The 20,933-nt window shown below is 44.4% G+C and overlaps 1 protein-coding gene across 2 annotated transcripts in view; it reads left to right on the top strand.

The window, feature by feature from the left end:
• ryk (receptor like tyrosine kinase) overlaps nt 1-20,933 on the top strand; it is a 58,771-nt gene that overhangs the window by 14,432 nt on the left and 23,406 nt on the right. For both annotated transcript variants that reach the window (XM_083766966.1, XM_083766965.1), the window contains exons 2-7: nt 9,588-9,709; nt 10,456-10,555; nt 10,984-11,115; nt 11,942-12,004; nt 15,194-15,338; nt 19,387-19,487. In XM_083766966.1, the coding sequence (XP_083623092.1) occupies nt 9,588-9,709; nt 10,456-10,555; nt 10,984-11,115; nt 11,942-12,004; nt 15,194-15,338; nt 19,387-19,487 (663 nt within the window). The remainder of the gene's footprint in view (nt 1-9,587; nt 9,710-10,455; nt 10,556-10,983; nt 11,116-11,941; nt 12,005-15,193; nt 15,339-19,386; nt 19,488-20,933) is intronic.

Here is a 20,933-nt window from a genome sequence, read left to right as displayed (position 1 = left end):
GGTTTCTTTGAAGTTGGTGAAGGAAAAGCTCTGAGATGGTGACTTACTGTGGTGTTTTTCCTCCTCAATGTGGAATGCATTAAAGCTTTGCTTTTTGTTGTTATTGTTGCTGTCTTTTGCACCAAAGCTGCCGTTCAAATTTAGCTGGCAATTCCTTTTTTACGGGGAACCTTCTGCATCTTGGTTGTCCATGGACTGCATTATGACTGACCTTTAACCCTGCTGCTGACCCAGTCCTTCATGCCCATCCGTTTCTGTGCTGTGATGTTGACCTGGAAGTCAAGTAACATCTGAAAGTGTTTTTCTGTTACTACGCACACCAACCCACATCAACCACAGCAGGTTGGAGCTAATCTTTCTTTTTTTTGCATCTCGTCTGCTCGCCACCTGCAAAGATTGGAGTGTGGCTGCCAGTGTAGAATTCCCTCTGTGGAATTCTTTACATGCTACCGAGTATAAATCTGATGGGGTCATCCCTATGTTCCCCACTTACCTTAGGGTTTAGGGTTAGCGTTAGGTTTCTGGTTTAAGGACTTCAGTGTTTTGTACTATACAATTGTATATATAAGTATAGAACAAAGAATGTTTGTTTTTGCCATCATTGTTGAAGAGTCTGAGCAATTATGTTTTAGTTTATTTTATGCCAGTGTTAAGTTTTAGTTGGCTAAGACTAGATAGTTTAAGTAGGCTAGGCAGGGCTAAAGTTCAATGGATTGTTCAAAGACTGAGTTTAAATCAGAATTTGCTACTAAAAGTAACACCAAGACTAAGTTGCTAAAATATTTTTAATCTTACTAGAATTACTACAATTACTAGGTTAGGTTTAGGTTTATTCTAAGGGGGGAAGTTGCATGGTGGGGAACATAGAACCTGGGGAACATAGGTACGCTCCCAAACCGATTGCTTACAAAAAAGAAAATGTTTAATGGCAAATCATTACAGCAGCAGAGAAATGATGCTTTTTCTCAAGTATTGAGTTTATAGCATCACCTCATCAAGAATGATTTACTCACTCGGTTTCATTCCACTGTTATTATTCTTCTCACATATGTTGATTACTTATACCATGCACATCGTAGTGCGTGTTAGTTTCCATGGAGATAAGCACATCAAGTTTATTTTCCATCACTGTTATGTGTGCATTTCATGCATCTGGCCCCAGATAGAGTTGGGCTACCACTGGACCATTGCAACCATTGTGTAATTTCAACCAATTGTGAACAAAATTCCACACAGGCAGCTGAAAGCTGCAACAGTATTATTTGCTGATGACTTAATGATACGTTATATTATTGCTGGTGTGTGACTGACCACCTATCAGGATTTCCGTTGGCTTGTATTTCCTCCTGTGCTAGTCACACCTCCTACTGTGCTAGTCACACAAAATCACACACTGAACTGAGTGGTGCAACTATACATTTATTGTTATAGTTACTGTACTGTGCTCTGTACTGTATTGTGTGCTCTGTACTGTATTGTGGTGTACTGTGGGTTATTTGATTATGATTATTTTGGGAAAAAATCTTTGAGAAATGACAGTTACCGTGTGGGGGTCCCCAGGAGGTCAGCAGAATATCCAGACCCCCAGGAACACGCCCGGGGGGGGGGGGGGGGGGGGGCGCGCAACACATAAAGGGCAAGGAGCTTTAATAATATCTTATACTAAGGCGTGGAACATCTAAGCTAAGCCGACGATATGTTGTCACTGGCAAAAACGTCCATTAGTGGCTCAGTTCTCTATTTGTTAAAACAACAAAACGCATCTCTCTTTCATATTGAGACAGCCTGGCATTAGAATGCAGCTGAGATTACACCTTTGGGTTTATCATTTTTAGAGTTTGGCGTATGCTGCTGCCTGCGTCCCTACAGGGACGCAGACGCTGAGATTTGTCATTTTTATATTTCAACGCATCAGCATGGATATAATGTCCAAGTTTCCCCCATCCCATTTGACTGTTAAAATTTTAGTTTTCATAAACGATGACTCTCCCCACTGCTGGCTGTAGATGGATGGAACATTTGAGTTTTTTTTCTTTTTTAATGGTGGGAGAAGCAGCGGTTGTGTCTTTTGACATACTGCTAAACCATTTCTAACCAAATGTCTGCTGGAAAGGAGAAAAAGAAGATGTTTAGGCTATTTTGCTGAAATATGACACGTTCACAGGAGTTTTATTAGAGGTTGGCCACTACTTGACCACTCAACACACTACATGCACAAATCAACTGAATCAGAAGGACAAGCACTGTTTTTTGTTTACGTGAGCAAAAGTCATTTTCATTGAAAACATTAATCAGAATATATTGCTTTGCCTTCAGTATTTGCTTGACAATGAGAGAGAGGCTGTGTAGGTTGTATATACTGTATAAATATCCTCTGAAAATTATTACTGTACATATTGGCTGACAGCACACTTTCCCAGTGGAAAATCTGATGGCCACGATTAACCTTACTGTAGCGTAACAGAGCAGTGGTGATAAATCGTTCTCCTCTGAGTCTTATCATTGACTTGAAATGAAAAACATATTTACTGGACAATTGGACATGGGATGTGATGTGACTTGTGACCTAACAGATTAGAAAACTGCTAGCCCATCCGCATCCATCTTCACATGGGCGGTCAATCAGACCCCACATCTGCAATTCAGTTGTGGACAAAAAGCAGGCCTCTCATCGGCTTTCACCTTTGTCCTTCAATGGTGATTTGTACTTGGTTAGGCGCCGGTGTTGCGCGCTAAAGTGCGATCTACAAGCTCACAATGCATTGCGCAGCAACGCATAGATGGCGTTTTCCCATGAAACCCAAGACGATGGGATCGTCTGCTGCATTAGCCGCACTCCGTGCCTCTTGCCCAAGGATTTGTTTGGAGTTTCCAGCTGATAGGCTTTGGAGACAGGCTCCCTCCCCCCCATTAATGTGGCCAGTATCTCCTCCGCGAGAGGCCACAGGCCAGGGGGGAGTGTTTATCTCCCGGGCGTTCAGAGATGGAGGCTTTGGGAGGCACGGCGGGACTCGGTGCACAGGAGGGTCTTTGTTCTACCTGTGCTGGCCGTGCCACCTGGCCACCAGCACCTTTTGTTCTACTACCTCGTTGCCTGCAACGTGATCCGCGGGACTGCAAGAGAATACTCTGTGTTTACGTTCTACCTGCTGAGGCCCACGATGTGGGCTAGATTTATTATCCCAGATGCATCGCATGTGTCCATTTACAGTTGACAGGCATACATGAACAGACGTCGTAATGCAAGTCATACATCTTGTACACGATCAATGATACAGCAGGGCTTCTCGTTTAGTTGAAAAATGATCTGGTCAGTATTGAAGCGCAGGCTACATCCAGTGAGACATCAAGCTGTTGCTGTTGTCTTTCAAAGCAAAGATTTCTAGGATTGCGCAAAATCCAGTGCTGTGCACTTACAATTTGGTTTACATTTCAAGTTGCACATTGGAAAATCTTTTATGTGTCCATCAAGCCACAGCATTTCATTTTTACACCATCAGTTGAACTGCCTTTAGTTCCGCTTCACTCTTTAATTTGTCCAACAGTCCATACTGGGCCAGTGTTGGCCTTTGCTATGCCATAACACAGCATAAAAGGGAGAGTCACAGCTTGGGGCATTTCTTTACTGCTCTAGTTATCGTTTTTAATGGACTGCACTCAGTGTGCTAGGTAACTAGGTCTTGAGTGAGTCTCCTTTCAAGTAGAGCTAAATAAGGGTTAAAGTAGGGCTAAATTAGGCTTCATCGTATGACCATATTGCATAAAGAAAAAAATATTTAATTGATTTTTTTCCCCCTGTCTAGCGCTCAGTATCATTTTGGCAGATTATTCACAAACTTGCCTGTAAGCTAGGAGCTAGTAAAGTCAGACTTTAGGATCTGTAACTTATAATCACGCGAGTTCTACTAAAGCTTTAGCAGTGACATTCCCAAGCTTTCCAGCGTGTGCATTTTTTTTCCCTCTTTGTCATGCTTAGAAGTGGAAGCAGTTGAACCATGAAGTAATTAAGTATAAAAGGAGTCCCCCCCCCCCCCCCATGCTGCCTCCTCCTCTCTCTCCTCCCGCACAGTTGTACACAACATAGTCTTGGAGTAAAGCAAGCAAGCAGCAGCTACTTAGAGAGTGGATTATGAATGCAAGGCTATGAGGTAGACCACATGAGTTTTGTAACCAGCAAGTTGTTACCGGTGTAAGAATAGTCCATCAGGGGCACCAATAGCCTAGCCCTAATGGTTAAGGCGAGTAGCTAAGTACCACATAGGCTCTGATGCCTAACATTGAGTCCCGGGTTCGATTCCTGAGCCCGGCGACCTTTACTGCATGTGGCTCCCCAACTTTCTCTCTCCGTTTCTTGACTCCTGACTGTGAGTGTGTGTACTATCAATGAAGGCAGAACACATTAAACAAGAATGACTCAGTCATAATAACTGCCTGCCAGGTGCAACAAGCTCCCATTTTTGAACATCTATAATCAGATTGTGTGTGCTGCAGCCTCTGCCTCAGCTCACAGCTCACGTTGCGGCGTTCAGAGTATGGGTTTTATTTCGTTGAGACTGAGTTTTATGGATAAGTCTCCCATTGGCTTAGAGGCAGCCTAGAGGCAGCCAATCATAAAAAATCACACTCGTGTGAAGTAAGTGGTGCAACTCCGTGTGGGGGTCCCTGGAACTTCCAGACCCACGTGAACACGCCCAAGAGGGCGAGCCGGTTCCGACGAGCTGCCCCGTGTCCGAAACGGTTGAGAAATGACAGAGTTACCTCTGTCCCTGGGGGGTCCCTGTACTGTACTGTACTGTACTGTACTGTACTGTACTGTACTGTACTGTACTGTACTGTACTGTACTGTACTGTACTGTACTGTACTGTACTGTACTGTCACACCCGAAACCATCATATAATGTGTGTGTTAGGCTGCGCAACAGTGACACTTGCTTGTGAGAAACAACGAAACGCTATTTTTGTGCTCGGACAGATATTTTCCGTAATGAAGTGGTTGAAGTGGTTGCACCACTACGGTCACTACTAGAGGTACTAGCAAATGTAGTCCAGGCGCTTTTCAAGCACCTGGCAAAAGAATGAATAGTCCCACATGGTTGTGAGTCATTCAGAACAGCGGCTATACAGCCTTCATCAGTGTCAACACTGACACTGATGAAGGCTGGATAGCCGAAACGTTTGTCTCCTGTCCAAAATGCAAGAATAAATTACTGAAATGCAGTATTGGTGTGTGCGACTCATTACCGTTATTTATATGCTAAATATGACTTAAATTAAACATCAAAACATTAAACGCCATTGACATTGAAAGGAAAATGTATGTAAATGAGCAAATCAGCTAACAAATCACAGGCAACAGGCTTTCTGATTGCCCAGTATGAGATGATGCATGATGATGTATGATGATAAGAGCGCCCCTCACTTCACATGGGTGTGATTTTTTTTTTGTTCTGCCAACAATCACTAATAACTTAAGATAATAAACCTGTATACCGTGTGGTAAATTCAAGTCTCATATCAGCAATAGCAGTAAGATTCAAACAATGACTTACAATAGGTAAGAGTAAGCCGAGCCACAATGTATGTTTCTGTGATTTATTGTTTTTATACGCTACTCTAACCCTTGACGGGGGCATGGTGGCGCAGTTGGTAGTGCTCACTGCTGTCGTAGAGTAGTGTTCTCTCTTCCGCGTCATCCGACGGCCAGGGAGTTTGCATGTTCTCCCCATGTCCAATAGGGTAGGTACCCTCACAAAAACATGCAGAAATGCTGGTCTCTATACCTCCCCCTGGTCTGCCGGGGCACCTGATGGAGGGGCAAGGAACTGATTGGAATAACGTGTTTCTTCCACGTGCTATGTCCTACTGTACATGAGAACCTCCGCCTGTTGGGTGATAAGAAGCGGCCTGCTCACTACTCATGCACTGAAGGAAGCATGAGCTCAGTTTTGGGCTTTCCCCAGGTTGACAGAGGGAGAGTAGCAGAGTAGCGCCCAGGATTACAGCTCCAGGCAATTGGCACCGGGTGAAATAATGGTTTACAAAAATCTTGGGATAAAATTTAGAGTTAAAAAATTATTATAATCTTTGCTGTGGCACTGGCAAACAAATTTCTCACCCCTGTCAGTTTCTCCGCTAAGTGAATAGATCCATGAAAAGAGGGTATAAACAAAATGGGTTGCTGCTGTTGTTTTAAATCCATGATGCAAGAGTCCGATACCGAAGAACTAAACCTAAAAAGATCAACTCCTTTCTGTGTTCTTTTTACTCGCCCATGGGGTTTGAATTTAAAAATATATATTTTTGACACATAATTGAATCCGACCCAACTAAGAAGAAGCCCCAGGTCCTGACTCCTTAAACACCCAGTTGGTGAGATCCTGAACAGAAGGTCCTGAACAGAATAAAAATACCTTTCCCCCCCCCCTCCTATATTCAGCTATTAGTGTAGATTTTCATTAAATTCCCATTAACAAATGAATGGAGAATTTACGTCATGTGTCTTGTTTGAGCCAGAAAACCCCAGACCACATAAAATCTACTGAATGTTAAAGGTTCAGGTTTTTTGGGTGCAATTGAGCTAGCTCAGAAAACCTAAAAAACGTTTTTTTATGTCACAATCTCTTTAATTTTCCATTGACAATGAATGGACAATTTTACGTCATAGTGCCTGAGCAAATAGACATGTTGCGTCATGATGATGCACGATGATAAGAGCGCCCCTCACTTCACACGGGTTTGATTTTTAAAAGACCTGCCCGATGGGAACTACAGGTGTGGTAGTTGTGCCCAATGTAGAGCTGGGACTCGATTAAAAAGAAAAATCTAATTAATCAGAGGCTTTGCGATTAATTAATCTAGATTAATCGCATTTTAATCGCATATCAATATTCAACCCGAGAACAGCGAGAAACCTTTTTTTTTAATGTTTTTTGGTATCCCAGTGAATCAATGAATAGTGACTACAGGATACCACTAATTTTCAACATTTTACTGTCATTAATATACCTGTTGTGGAAATAATAATAAAAAGTCACAGTTTTCAGAACTGGAGGTCTGAAAAAAAATTAGTAACAGTAACAAGTACATCTCAGTGACATCACAAAGCTGTACTTACTTCATATTGTTACTGTTTTTTTGTCAGACCTCCAGTTCTAGGCAACACAAAATGGGGTGACTTTTTATTATTTCCAGTTTTCAGTACTATAGAAAAGCGCCCAGTGAGAAACGTTCCGCGGTGAAAAAAAAAGGTGTGATTAATTTATCTGTAGTTAATCGCGATTAATCTTTCTGTAGTTAATTAATCTAAATTAATCGCAATTAGTCCCGGCCCTTGCTTTACATCAAAATGTAAGACCTACACACAAACACATCCCCACAGTGGAATAGCTGTTAAGGTCTGTGGTGTGATCAATGTCTGTGGTGTGATCGATGTTTGAATCCGACCCAACCCAAGTGAAAAAGAAAACTTGTCACAATGAATGAAGTGAACATTTGGCTTAAAGGACCCTGGAAACGGAGAAACCCAGGGCTCTGTTAGCCCCTTTACCCCACGCTTGCCCTGGCAGCACGGTTTTTAATTGCTGTCAAAGCGCGTGGCCGTTCTGCAGAGTGAGACGGGAGTCACACAGAGCTGAGCATGAGGAAGGCAATTATTGCGGCACTAATCTAAGGCAGCATGTGTGCCTGGCGGTGCGTTGCCTAGGGGCTTTGCACATGAGGAGCCTGTGCACAGAGGTGTGAACTTCCACTGCAGTTTAGTCCGCAGTGAGAGGGCACAGCCAACTCAGCCCCGCTCCAGGGCTTTAGAGGAATTCTAACCCCCCCTCCTCAGAGCCCTTACCTCATCAGGTGTCAACGGTCAAACGTCCCAAGGCATAGAAGTGCACAGGCATCAGGCACGACTGTGGGTGGGGTTGGGGGCAGAGACATGAGCCCCCTCCCTTCCTTGAATATCACCAAGGTTGGCAAAAGGCTGTGAATGTTTCTAATTGAGTCAATGTGAGAAGCGGGTCCATGAGGGGGAGTTCTGAGACTGTGCCCTGGGGTACATGGGCACATTATTCATCTCTTTTAACTCGATCCTCCAAGACTGATAGACGGGCTACAGTCAGACAAACAGGGGCCAGGGAGGGGGGGCTTCAAGGACTGATAGACAGGCTACAGTCAGACAGACGGGGGCCAGGGAGGGGGGGCTTCAAGGACTGATAGACAGGCTACAGTCAGACAGACGGGGGCCAGGGAGGGGGGGCTTCAAGGACTGATAGACAGGCTACAGTCAGACAGACGGGGGCCAGGGAGGGGGGGCTTCAAGGACTGATAGACAGGCTACAGTCAGACAGACGGGGGCCAGGGAGGGGGGCTTCAAGGACTGATAGACAGGCTACAGTCAGACAGACGGGGGCCAGGGAGGGGGGGCTTCAAGGACTGATAGACAGGCTACAGTCAGACAGACGGGGGCCAGGGAGGGGGGCTTCAAGGACTGATAGACAGGCTACAGTCAGACAGACGGGGGCCAGGGAGGGGGGCTTCAAGGACTGATAGACAGGCTACAGTCAGACAGACGGGGGCCAGGGAGGGGGGGGTTCAAGGACTGATAGACAGGCTACAGTCAGACAGACGGGGGCCAGGGAGGGGGGGCTTCAAGGACTGATAGACAGGCTACAGTCAGACAGACGGGGGCCAGGGAGGGGGGGCTTCAAGGACTGATAGACAGGCTACAGTCAGACAGACGGGGGCCAGGGAGGGGGGGCTTCAAGGACTGATAGACAGGCTACAGTCAGACAGACGGGGGCCAGGGAGGGGGGGCTTCAAGGACTGATAGACGGGCTACAGTCAGACAGACGGGGGCCAGGGAGGGGGGGCTTCAAGGACTGATAGACAGGCTACAGTCAGACAGACGGGGGCCAGGGAGGGGGGGCTTCAAGGACTGATAGTGCTGCCCCGAGGCCAGGTTCGGGGATTTCACACAACTGTTATAATGTTATACTGTTAAGTGTTAACTGTAGCACAAGATAGGAAAACAACACTGCATGCCAACCTGACCAGCCTGCTGACTTCAATGTGCTGAGCGATTTCTAATGCTATGAATTTGCTGAGCAGCACCAAAGGCTTGGAATTTGGATCGTTGCTGGGTGTTGTTATGCTAATTCCGAAAGGATCAGATTTTTTTTATGGAAAGCATTCCGCTGCCTTCCTCCTAAATCATCCGAAGTCCACATTTTTTCTCTCCCCATGATAGGAAATTGTACTCATATTTTAGGGGTTGTCTGGCATGATTGTTTTGATGTGTTTCAGTTGGGCACTAAGAGCTCTCAAGTGCTAACAGATGTAGTCGGCCTATGTCCGGGGTTGTCAGGGGAACCCCCAAATCTAAGCTGGCACTTTGGTGAATATTTTCCCCTCTCTCTCTCTCTCTCTCTCTTGTGCTCTGTGTGGCTGTTTCTTTCAGTTCTCCCTTTCCAGGTAAGAAAATTGTAGAAGTTCATGAACTGTTTCGTGGTTCTTACCTTTGACTTTACCCCAGGAACGGCCTTCTCTGCAATCAATGCATTGTCTAATTGTGTGTACTGTATGTATTTCTCACACAGGTCTAGATGCAGAGCTGTACTACGTACGTGACGATGTAGTGAATTCCTACGCACTGTCCTTCACCCTGCCTGTGCCCAGTGAAACCAACAGCTTGCACTTCACATGGCATTCCACAAACAAGGTAGGAGTCGATGGCTACCGCTTTTACGTGCACACCAATATCCCCTTAATATTCAGGATAATGAAAGTATTTCAGTAAGTTAATGTGCTGGTGCATGTAAACACCATGTCACAATAAGCTGTCATGCCAACGACGAGATCCCAGGTTAAGGTTCCTGGAATATTGCAATTCTACTCTTGACAGTCATCCATACATTGTACGTAGACAGATTGGAATAATACATATTATAAATACACTTAGACCAACTATTGGACTGTACAATTAGGTCAGTTGCTGAACTGAAGTTGTTGAATTCAGTTATCATCATAACTACCTTACATTACTAGCTGATGGTGCAAAGACAGGCAGAAAGTATGTTTACAGGTGGCACATAGTCGATATCGAAAAGTTGGTTAAAAGTGAAGATAAAACAACATTTAACAACAATTAAGCCTGGGATATTTGATTTAGCTGGGATATGAGGCTGTATTACTGTTCACAATGTAAACATAGCCAATGTCAGCTAATGCTATATCATCACTTGTCTGACTGCATATGCTAGCATCTTTACATTATATTATTGTGTTAACTATTGTGTCTGTGTCTTGTGCTTTTATTTTTAACACCAACAGAGTGGAACTACAAATTGTATTGAATGCTCGCATACAATTCTTCTTATTCTGATACTGTATCGGACCCTGTATGTCGGCATGTGTTGGGCCAACCGCTATCTCATTTGTGACACCAATCTCTCCTCTTCTTGTCAGGTGGACTATCGGCTGGGCTTCCATGTGGAGAACTCTGCTGCCATGAACCCACCCACCAGTAACATCTCCAGCGAAGGGGAGGTTCCTCGCGATGTCTCCGGTTCGTCACATATCTCCAAAAACCTTAACAGGGATCACATCCTCTCTGGGCTTGTATGAACTAGTAGTCTGTATTGTTTAAAAAAGAAAGCATGACAAGAAAGCAGGTAATGTTTTCCTGAAAATGCGTCATCCTCTGGGATGACGAGAGTGTTTCAGTTTCAGTCTCCTAGGATCAGGTTTTAGAAATGGTTTGAGTAGCACCGCAGGCTTTTTGTTGTGGTTTGCGACCAGGAAAGGAAAGCTGTCTACTGCATCATGTAGTCCGGAGCATGTACCCTCTCAGAAAACATCTCAGGACAGAACTCTAATCAATGCAAATTTGTTGAATTTGCCCCTGGGTTATATTATTTGTGCGGAGCCTGTATGAAATACTGGTGTAAGTGCTGCGAATTGCTTTCTCTAATGAAGGTGTATGTTTGTGTTCAGTCTTCAGAGTGGATCTGTTTTGTTCGGGTAAGGTGGACGGAGAGGCAGTTGTGTCGGTGCAACTCAATCTGACCATCCACGCCAACAACTTCACAGTGCTCAACTTCAAGAGGAGGAAAATGTGCTATAAACGTAAGCTTACAGCTTGAGGCAGGGGTTTTGAAATGAGAAATGATTCACTTCTTCTTTTGGCGAATACCACACGTTTTCACATTTAGCTAGCTTCAATATTTTTCATTCATGCACCTAAAGGAGCCATTAGTCGTTTTTCAGCACTGTCTGCTGTAGTCTTTAGGACTCTAAAAATCCATCTGTCTATCCATGTCATTTGTGACTGTGCATGGTTTTTATCAGAGCCGTGGCATGATCCATCCTCCTCCGGTAGCATGGCGCTGTTGAAAGATCCCACCGTGTGAATTATACCAGTATTTCTGTTGAGCTCGGTTACTATTTTAAAACCCGCTAGATAATTACACGTTGCCCAGAAGCTCCTTGTCATATGGGCCAAGGATACAAATGTATACCCCACTTTATTTTGAGCGCATAAGTTAAATTAAATTAGCAGCCGTATAAGAATGGCATTTGTGTCTGCCACAATGGAACTTAAAGTGTATACGGTTGTGGAGCTAAAACTAGCCTAGTTCGCACCCAAGTTATACAGTCTGGTGACCCAGGCCAAGACGAATGGATTCTCCAGCATAGTAACTGGGTTTGTTTCCCCTCTACTTGTCCCCCGCTCCCACCCTCCGTGCATACTGATTTTCAGCTATGCAAGTCACACGTCGTATGTTAAGCCACCTCGCCGTCTTTGCCTCCATCTCTGGAGTGGAAGGCGTTGCTTGTCTCCGTCTCTTTGCAGTGTTACGTGGATGTCTCTGTTGTTTGACTGAAACCTGCTGTTGATTCAGCCGCTGGTCTAATCCCCTCCTCTCCTCTTTTCCCTCCCGTCCTGTGACAGGAATAGATTCCGACCCCAAGATCCCCTCGCCGTCCAACAACGGCACCGTTCTGAGGCCTGAATGTAAGCATGCCTCACCAATCCATTCGCACACACACACACACACACACACACACACACACCTTCACGTGACATAATTAACCTGTGTGATTTGCAATGACTGAGCAGAATGAGAGAAGTTCAGTGTCACACTCAGACTCATGAACACTTTGACAGGACGAGTGGCTATTGTCATGTACTGTAAAGATTGAGTTATTCTTATTTGTGCGCGGGTGTTGCTCATTGAAAATAACCAATCTACAAGCTCAGTCACAATGTGTCCCGATGTAACACGTTGTCAACTTGTATAATTGTGTATATATATATATAGGTCAGCTTGTATATAAATCAGGCTTAAGAAGGACCTGGGACCTTACAGGTAAAGTACGGCCTCTCTCTACACCCACTTAGCCACCATTCAAGATGCCCTTGGCCTCAGCCACTGATGACATGGAGGCTGGATCAGCCAGTGGAGCCTCACCATAGTGCAGCTCACATTGTTTAGAGGCAGTAAGATGTACAATTCAAGGCCCAGAGAGGGAGAGACGAAGATAAATAGGTGGGGGTTAGAGAAACTATGAATGGCATCGAGATGACCCTTCCCCAGTGCTGAGACACACTCTCGTCAACCCCCCCCCTCCCCCCTCCGTAGCTGACTGGCGGGGCTCTGCCTGGGCTCTGCGCTCACAGCCATTGTGAGCCCACTGCTTCAGCAACAAAGCTCCATTAGTGGCCTGCCCCCCTTCTGCTTGGGTGGGCCTGAGGAACCCAGGCCCCCTCACAGGCTTTTAGAGACGTGGTGAGGAAAGCACTCAGACACTGGATCCCGGGCAGAGTCTCTGGTATTTTAGGTCTCCATTAACCCCATATCAGAGCACTTTAGAGTGACTCACCATATCACCTTTGCACGCTTTTCTCAGTCTTTCTCCCCCTCTTCCCATTGCCTTACCATGCATTCTAGCTCAGAGCTGACATAATGGAAATACTACAGGGTTAATTGAAATCTTTAAACCTTATGGGACAATGTTTGGCCACGCTAGCGATGGGGCTATCCTAGGATAGCAACGCATGTCAGTCCATCGAACATTTTGGTGCCAAACAAGATACCCTGAAATCTACTAGCTGGGTTCCCATAGTATTAGCTGTGCACCTTCATGCTAGCTCGAGTGTAAGGAGCAGCATGGCCTCTAGCGGCTGCTAGTCTTACAACTATAACTATCCATTTCTTAGCGATTATTCTTTTATATTTTTGAGGGGAGCTACCCCCTCCTATATACAGGTTTATAGTTTGTTTTAAAAACACCATTGACAATGTTTTTTTCCCTAACACAAACATTAAATCCCATTAACAATAAAGATAATTTAATGTTTGTTTTGATACTGTTATATATATGTACTAGAATTAATCTATTTTATTTACTGATTTACTGATCATATATATATATATATATCTATTATAACAAGTGTAAAGTTGTCACGTGCGAAAAAGTGTGGCAAAAAGTGTGGAAAAGATGTGAGCCAATGAAAAGCCAACATGTGCGCACCCGTCACTAGCTCTCAGCCCCTCCCCTTCTGCCTGCTGGGATCTCATCTCCCTCTCCAAGTCTGCACTCCGCAGGAGGAATAGTCGCCTCACCATTTCGCTTATTCCTTCTAAATCTCTGTATATAAAATATCGCTCACTCAGCGAATCTTAGTTACATCAACATTGTTCTTCCACAATACTTGGTTTGTGCCTAACTATTACGATTAGACACTTCACATTGGCTATTTCGCTACTGCCGAGTACTTCTGATTGCATGCCCACACACACACACGCGCGCGCGCGCGCTCACACACGCACGCCTGGACCCACGCCCACTCCACACACAAACACTACCCCCAGTACCCCGTGTCCCACACACACACACACACACACCAGGAACTGCGCGGCCACTGACTACGGCTCTCCCACACACGCGGACAGCGCCGGCGCACAGTTTAATGCGCGACCAGGAACTGCGCGATACTTCTGACTAACTCACTTGAACACGACGTTCACAGGAATAGCCATGCAGGCTATACACGGCGGCGCCACGGCAGCGAGACAGGACGTTATAATCTTGAGTTTCATTAAATAACTCTGTCTTTCTCCGCACGCGCACGTGCGCACACAACATTATTCAAGTGAAATGCGTAACGCCAATATTGGGCTAATATAGGCTACCAATAAGTGCGTAGCCTACAGGGATTTTCCGACGGAATGAATATATATATATATATAATCATCTATACCAGGGCTGCCCACACTTTTTTTACTTGAGAGCTACTTTCAAAACGACCAGCTCAACAACATATACCCACCAAAAATATCATCCCATTGCTGAAAATAGCCTTTCATAGGCTACATACAGTGGTGTCCCCTTCGTCTGTACCAGGCTGACTTCTATAGGTTTTGAAAGGTACCTTCCATGTCAAAGGTACCTCTGGAAGCCACACCTCTGATGTGTGGGGTTTAGTCTTAAGGGGTGTGTTTTTTTCACCCACTGTGTAATACAATAAATGGACGGTAGGTGGCAGTAGTACAGAGGCCAGAGCAACTATAAGACAAACGCACATGGAATGGGAAATAGAGGGGGGGAAATGGAAATGGTAGGGTTTTTATTTTTGGTATTTGACTTTGCTACTGATGATTGTACGCAACAACAAGTATTGCATTGTGTGTTTGAGCTGACAGGCCCTTTTTGATGTCAATCAACCAAGTCATCTCAGGTCATCTCAAGCGGCAGATGCAAAAATCATTTTTTATATTAAAATTATATATATTTTTAGGGCCATGTCATGTGGTCTACCTGCAAAGCCTTTGTGATCTATACTGGTAGATCATGATCTACCTTTTGGGCACCGCTTAACGTCAGATCAGGGGTTGTCGGCCAGCGCCAAAAATGCTCCCCGACAGCATAATCGGAGCATGTGTGTATATATAAAAATTCTTATTTTTATTTTTTATTGTTGCACACCTTGTCTAGCCCCCTTAGACCTGTAAGCTACTGTATATGTTTTATACCTTTCAATCCCTGAAATCTGTGTTGCTATAAAGAAAAAGTAGGTAAGGATTTAGAAGGCGTATTTAGAGTTGTCGTTTCTGAAAGGGTGACAAAGTATCCTATGCGCTTCTTTAACGTCTCTTTTCTCTCGTCTGGCCTGTGACCCCTGACCCCACCGTGCCTCCAGTTGACGGCAGTGTGGCCGCCCCCACCACCTCCACCCGGGTCTTCTACATCAGCGTGAGCGTGTGCTGCATCGTCATCTTCGTGGTCGCCATCATCCTGGCCATTCTCCACCTGCACAGCATGAAGAGAGTGGAGATGGAGGACAGGTCTGTCTGTCTGTCTGTCTGTCTGTCTCCACCTGCACAGCATGAAGAGAGTGGAGATGGAGGACAGGTCTGTCTGTCTGTCTGTCTCCACCTGCACAGCATGAAGAGAGTGGAGATGGAGGACAGGTCTGTCTGTCTGTCTCCACCTGCACAGCATGAAGAGAGTGGAGATGGAGGACAGGTCTGTCTGTCTGTCTGTCTCCACCTGCACAGCATGAAGAGAGTGGAGATGGAGGACAGGTCTGTCTGTCTGTCTGTCTGTCTGTCTGTCTCCACCTGCACAGCATGAAGAGAGTGGAGATGGAGGACAGGTCTGTCTGTCTGTCTCCACCTGCACAGCATGAAGAGAGTGGAGATGGAGTGTCTGTCTGTCTGTCTCCACCTGCACAGCATGAAGAGAGTGGAGATGGAGGACAGGTCTGTCTGTCTGTCTGTCTCCACCTGCACAGCATGAAGAGAGTGGAGATGGAGGACAGGTCTGTCTGTCTGTCTGTCTCCACCTGCACAGCATGAAGAGAGTGGAGATGGAGGACAGGTCTGTCTGTCTGTCTGTCTGTCTCCACCTGCACAGCATGAAGAGAGTGGAGATGGACAGGTCTGTCTGTCTGTCTGTCTGTCTCCACCTGCACAGCATGAAGAGAGTGGAGATGGAGGGCAGGTCTGTCTGTCTGTCTCTCTTGATTGTCTGCTATCGGTGCCACAATCATCATCATACTATAATTCTAACAATGAATGAATGTCAGAAACACCGGCGTATCTCCTCATTGCCTGCACCAATCGCTCCCACTTTTCACACAGGCATTGACCATAATAATATGGAGGTCTTAACGAAGCCATTTTTTCAATAAGATTAATAATGAATTTATTAGTGAATAAAAACCCCTTTATTTGTCCGTGGTCTATCTCCGACCGAGCCACACTATTGGCACACATCTCTCCATGGCTCCCAGAATCCAGCTAGGCTACATTTTACCGACTCAACTGTCATATTTACTGTACAGATATTGTTTTTACATCACCACACGATCCCACGGGCAAAGTTGCTGTGACGTCATAATCGTCACACTTCTCCACCAGCACAGAGGCCAGCCATCCACACCGTTTGCACACATCTCACCATGTACAGCAGCAACAGCTAGCCTGTCCACACATCAACCTTGAACCACTACTTTGCATTCATATTCATGTCATATTTACAGTACTACGGCCTTCACAGTGACCGGGATCCCCCTTTGCACAGACAGGCGATTGACGATTCAAACCACACACGGGTAAAAACAGCGCAGGCACCATTGTGGCAGACAGGCAGCTGTTACACACAGCGCATAGCCTACTAAGGTTATTTAACCACTTTGCAATGCAATGTTTGAACGTCACTTCATATTATAACTTCAAACCAAACGCGGGTGACACGCCTGGTCACTGACGACGCGCGTCGCGCAGTTACAGATCTCATCTTTCCTGCACCTAATGTGAAACATTGAACAGCACGGCCACGATCACAACGGAATGATTGTCTATCGGGGTGGCTCTGTTGGATCAGAACATATCAATAATTTAAGCCACCACTCGACGGAAGGGAAACACACATCCCGTAAAATACAATGATAAAATACATACAGACAAATGCAATGACTAACGTTTGGCTGCCCTGTCGACACCACTTGAGTACTCAGGAACGTAACATTCCTAAATCACAAAAAACTTCTCATTCTTATCCTGATTAGATAAAGCACAAAAAACTGCAACTTGATTTGAAGCCCAAAAAGCCAACCTCCGACTTTAATACAGTAGATTATATGCATCTCTATGGGCAGCAGACGGTCAGCTGAGCGGTTAGGGACCGTCTACAAAGTGCAACACCCAAAGTGAAAGTATTCAATAGCTTTATTTCTATGCAGAATATTACCAACAAATATACATCACACATCAATGGTGTACTTATGATTGTACTACAGCATCTATTAGTGAATACATTTTTCCCATTGACTTGCATAGGAAAATCTACAACTATAACATTATGTCCTACAGACCCCCCCCCCCCCCCCCCCGGTTATCGGTTAGGGTTAGGGTAGCCGTTAGGGTTATCGGTTGGCCACCAGCAACATTATCTATCCATCCATCCATCCATATTAGCCTATACTTTTGTGCCTATAACCCAACTTCCCAAGATCATCTGTAAACTATTCCCTGCCTATCAGTAATGTGATCTATTACATCGCATTACCCACACTGAATATCATTTGCTGTTCATATATTCAGAATGGGTAAGGACTAGTTGTAATAATCAGGGAAAATAGACCCAAGCCATTGTGTTTAACCAAATTAACCCTTGTGTCCCTATAATGGGGGGCGAAAATTGCATTGCGAAGCATTGTGAGCTTGAAGATTATTTTAGGTGAAGACATATGGTGTAGAGAGGAAGGAAAACATAATTGGTTCAAGGATAGATCACTGGGAACCTCGGTCAATGAAGTATTTAGAGGTAAAGTGCTTGAAAGGAGATAAGACGTGTCAAATGCTATCGGACCCAGAGGATGGGGGTGGTATTAGCTATTGTGGGGTTGTGACTTGTGATTATGTTTAAGAATGCCAATTGAGGGCTGTTAAAAAAAAAAAAAAAAACTGCACACACAGCCAGCGAACCTTAGATCTTTCAGCTGTGAAAGATATTTATAAATATATATGCAGTTAAGCCCAACTTATTGATGTCCAAAGAGCATCAGAAAAGCAGCTCTCACCTCCCCCAGGGCTCATAACGAGCTGAAACCTGTGCCGTAGTGTTCCTGTGAATTCAGATTAGCTGTAAATGTTCTTCCTCCCAGGTGGCTGCATGGAACAGCTGTGTTAGCAGGGTCATCGGGTGTGTAAGGTAGATCTTTAGAATGATCTGCTTCTTCAACACTTAGCCATATACACACAAAAAATGCTGATCAGGGTTTCCCCTTGGATGAACTTGTAACAGCCGAGTATTTATCTTGCGCACATTACACTCATTTCTTATATTTGATAACATAATAACACATCATTTTATGTTTGTCAGGTGTCTTTTGAGATTGACAGGTTTCGTGGAGTCACGATGTCCCCGTTGACCACCTCTGCCATCATAGGCAATACCAAGCCTCTTTAAATCAAATGACATGCCCGAAATAGGGACACCCAGTTGAAAGCAGTTAGCGATGGCGCAGGTATTTCAGGTCATCCATCATTGTCTATTCAGGGCAGGCCCAATCCTCATGTAAAGACGACAACAACAGTTTTCCTTACGTGAATAGGTTGTTCGCCCTGCCACTAATGTGATATTTTCAGATAAATTGAGTTGCTTTAATGATATTTCACGGAATAGCTTGATTTGATCACAGTGTCTGTGAGCTCTGATGCAGTTTCGTGGCGATCTAAGTGTTCAGCAAGAACATCATGTTACACAACATCAAGGACTGGTAACAGGATTTTCTTCTCCAGTCCTGCAGGAACTGGAAAACTTGCTAAGTCCACTCTCGACACAGTCCACCATGGAGCCTTACTTTTACTTTAAATGCCACTTCACTGACACATCGCTGTCTTCTCTATGACACGGCCAGTCTGACTTCATTAGCACATTTTAATTCATTAAGCCATCGTAGGGTTACTTACTCTTTGGCTATTTAAATTGTCTTTTTTATTTGAAATTAAATTAATATAACAACACCTTTCACTGTGCTTTTATTTTATTTTTGTGCTCCATTGCCCTGGAATCAGCTTCAGAAAGACTTTAAACTGGAACATTTACTCCCTTTGGGTGATTTTATACTTTACTATGTTAATAAGTTTTACTTGAGTTTGTGCTTTGTGTTTTGTTGTATTCTATGTTCTAATCCCTGCTTGTTTGCGTTCTTGGCCCTGGCTCCCTTGTAAAAGAGATAACCATCTCAATGGGACTCGCCCTGTTAAATAAAGCAGCAATAATGAAAGTCAGACCTGCTTTTAAAGACAAATTAGTTTACTAGGACAGGTGGCTCAGTAGACTAACCATGTTAATAAACTGTGTTGCACACGTTGTGTCTTGCAGCGTGAGCGAAAGTGGAAGCTCCCAGGGACTGTCCCAGCCATCCACGCAGACCACGCAGTACCTGAGGGCCGACACCCCCAACAACGCTGCCCCTGTCACCAGTAAGAGCTTCCCTCCCTCCAAACTATTAATCCCTAAGGAGCTGTGCCAGTAGGGTCCTACATTTACCAAAAAGCTTTTTTTTTATGCACTGTGGGTATTTATTGTTAAAGTAGAGATAAGTCTTCTTGTCCCCGTCATGTGGTGGTTAGGTTTACATTTCTGACATGTCATTGGCTTCCCCCTGTGGGAAGCTCTTTGTCGACGTGTCTGCTTTTTGTGACTGTCGGATCAGTTCACAGTGAGATTTAGCTGTAGTCAGATCAGGCCTAGTTTTTTATGTGCAACATATCTGTCAGTAGTGCCTCCAGTTCAATGCTGGCTTGGTTCCCCAAGTCCCCCAGGCACCTCAATGGTAATGTGACAGGGTCACATATCCATTCTTTATAGTCCTTTTTCCCCCTTCCTTCTTCATCTTTTCTTTTTTTGGACAAAGCTAACAAAACATTGTCCTGTGGTTTTTAACCACATAATCCAGACACCGCCATAATGAGGAAAATAGCCGCAACGCATCACATTGACATGGTGTGAGCTTGTGCATCTGCTATTTTTGCTGTGCATCACCAGCTGATGTGTATAATTTAAGCATATAGGCAATTACAGATAATTTTCACCTATAATGTGAGATGGCCAAATTGTGAGTTTAAAAGATGAAAACCTGGTGTCCCTATTTTGGGCACGTCCTTATAGCCAAAAATAACAGATCTACAAGCTTGTAGATCAGGGTTTTTCTTTTTTTGCAACACCGTTGTACAACAAAGTATAAAACAGTCTTTGAATCAACTGCCCTATTCAGTGCATTCTTGCAGTCTGCTGCTTCAAATTCTAAATATATACACTGGTCAGATAAACTAGGTGAAGCATTTATTTTGGTCCAGACTTGGCAATGTGCTGGGAAGCATTCACAGCAACTCGCACAACAGCAGCAGTGGACTTCCAGCACTACAGCTCATTAACACCACATGGACCAGTCTAAACTCTAAATATTGGCTTAGATTGGCCTAAATTCATGTTCTCTGATATTGGATGTGAAAGTTTGGAACAGGATTTTACTGACATTAGAAAACTGGGAACTCTTCTAGTAATTAAAAAATACTGCATTGAAGATCTTATCTATAACACCCGAGAAAACAGCTGCATACTATATGAGATAAACTAAATTTGGCTACAGACTTGGTATTGGTGTGAATTTGTAATACTCTCTGGCCTGAATTGCAGGATAAATATTGATATGGTAAATGCAAGATATTAAACTTTCAACGCTATCAGGAAAATACTTAATTTATACTCCTATCATACAGCATGCAACAAAGTATAAACTGAAGTATGCTAAGTTGAAGGCGAGTGAGAATTCATTTGAATTGACTTGGACAAGTGCTTCAGAAGTCTTGAATCACGTTGAGCCCCTCCCCACTCTCATATCCAAATGTGCATTCTTTTCCAAATTA

The sequence above is a fragment of the Protomyctophum parallelum genome (genome assembly GCF_964188405.1).
Source record: "Protomyctophum parallelum genome assembly, chromosome: 6".
Taxonomy (NCBI): Eukaryota; Metazoa; Chordata; class Actinopteri; order Myctophiformes; family Myctophidae; genus Protomyctophum; species Protomyctophum parallelum.
Note: the sequence above shows the minus strand (reverse complement) of the source record. Positions and strands in the feature narration are given on the sequence as shown.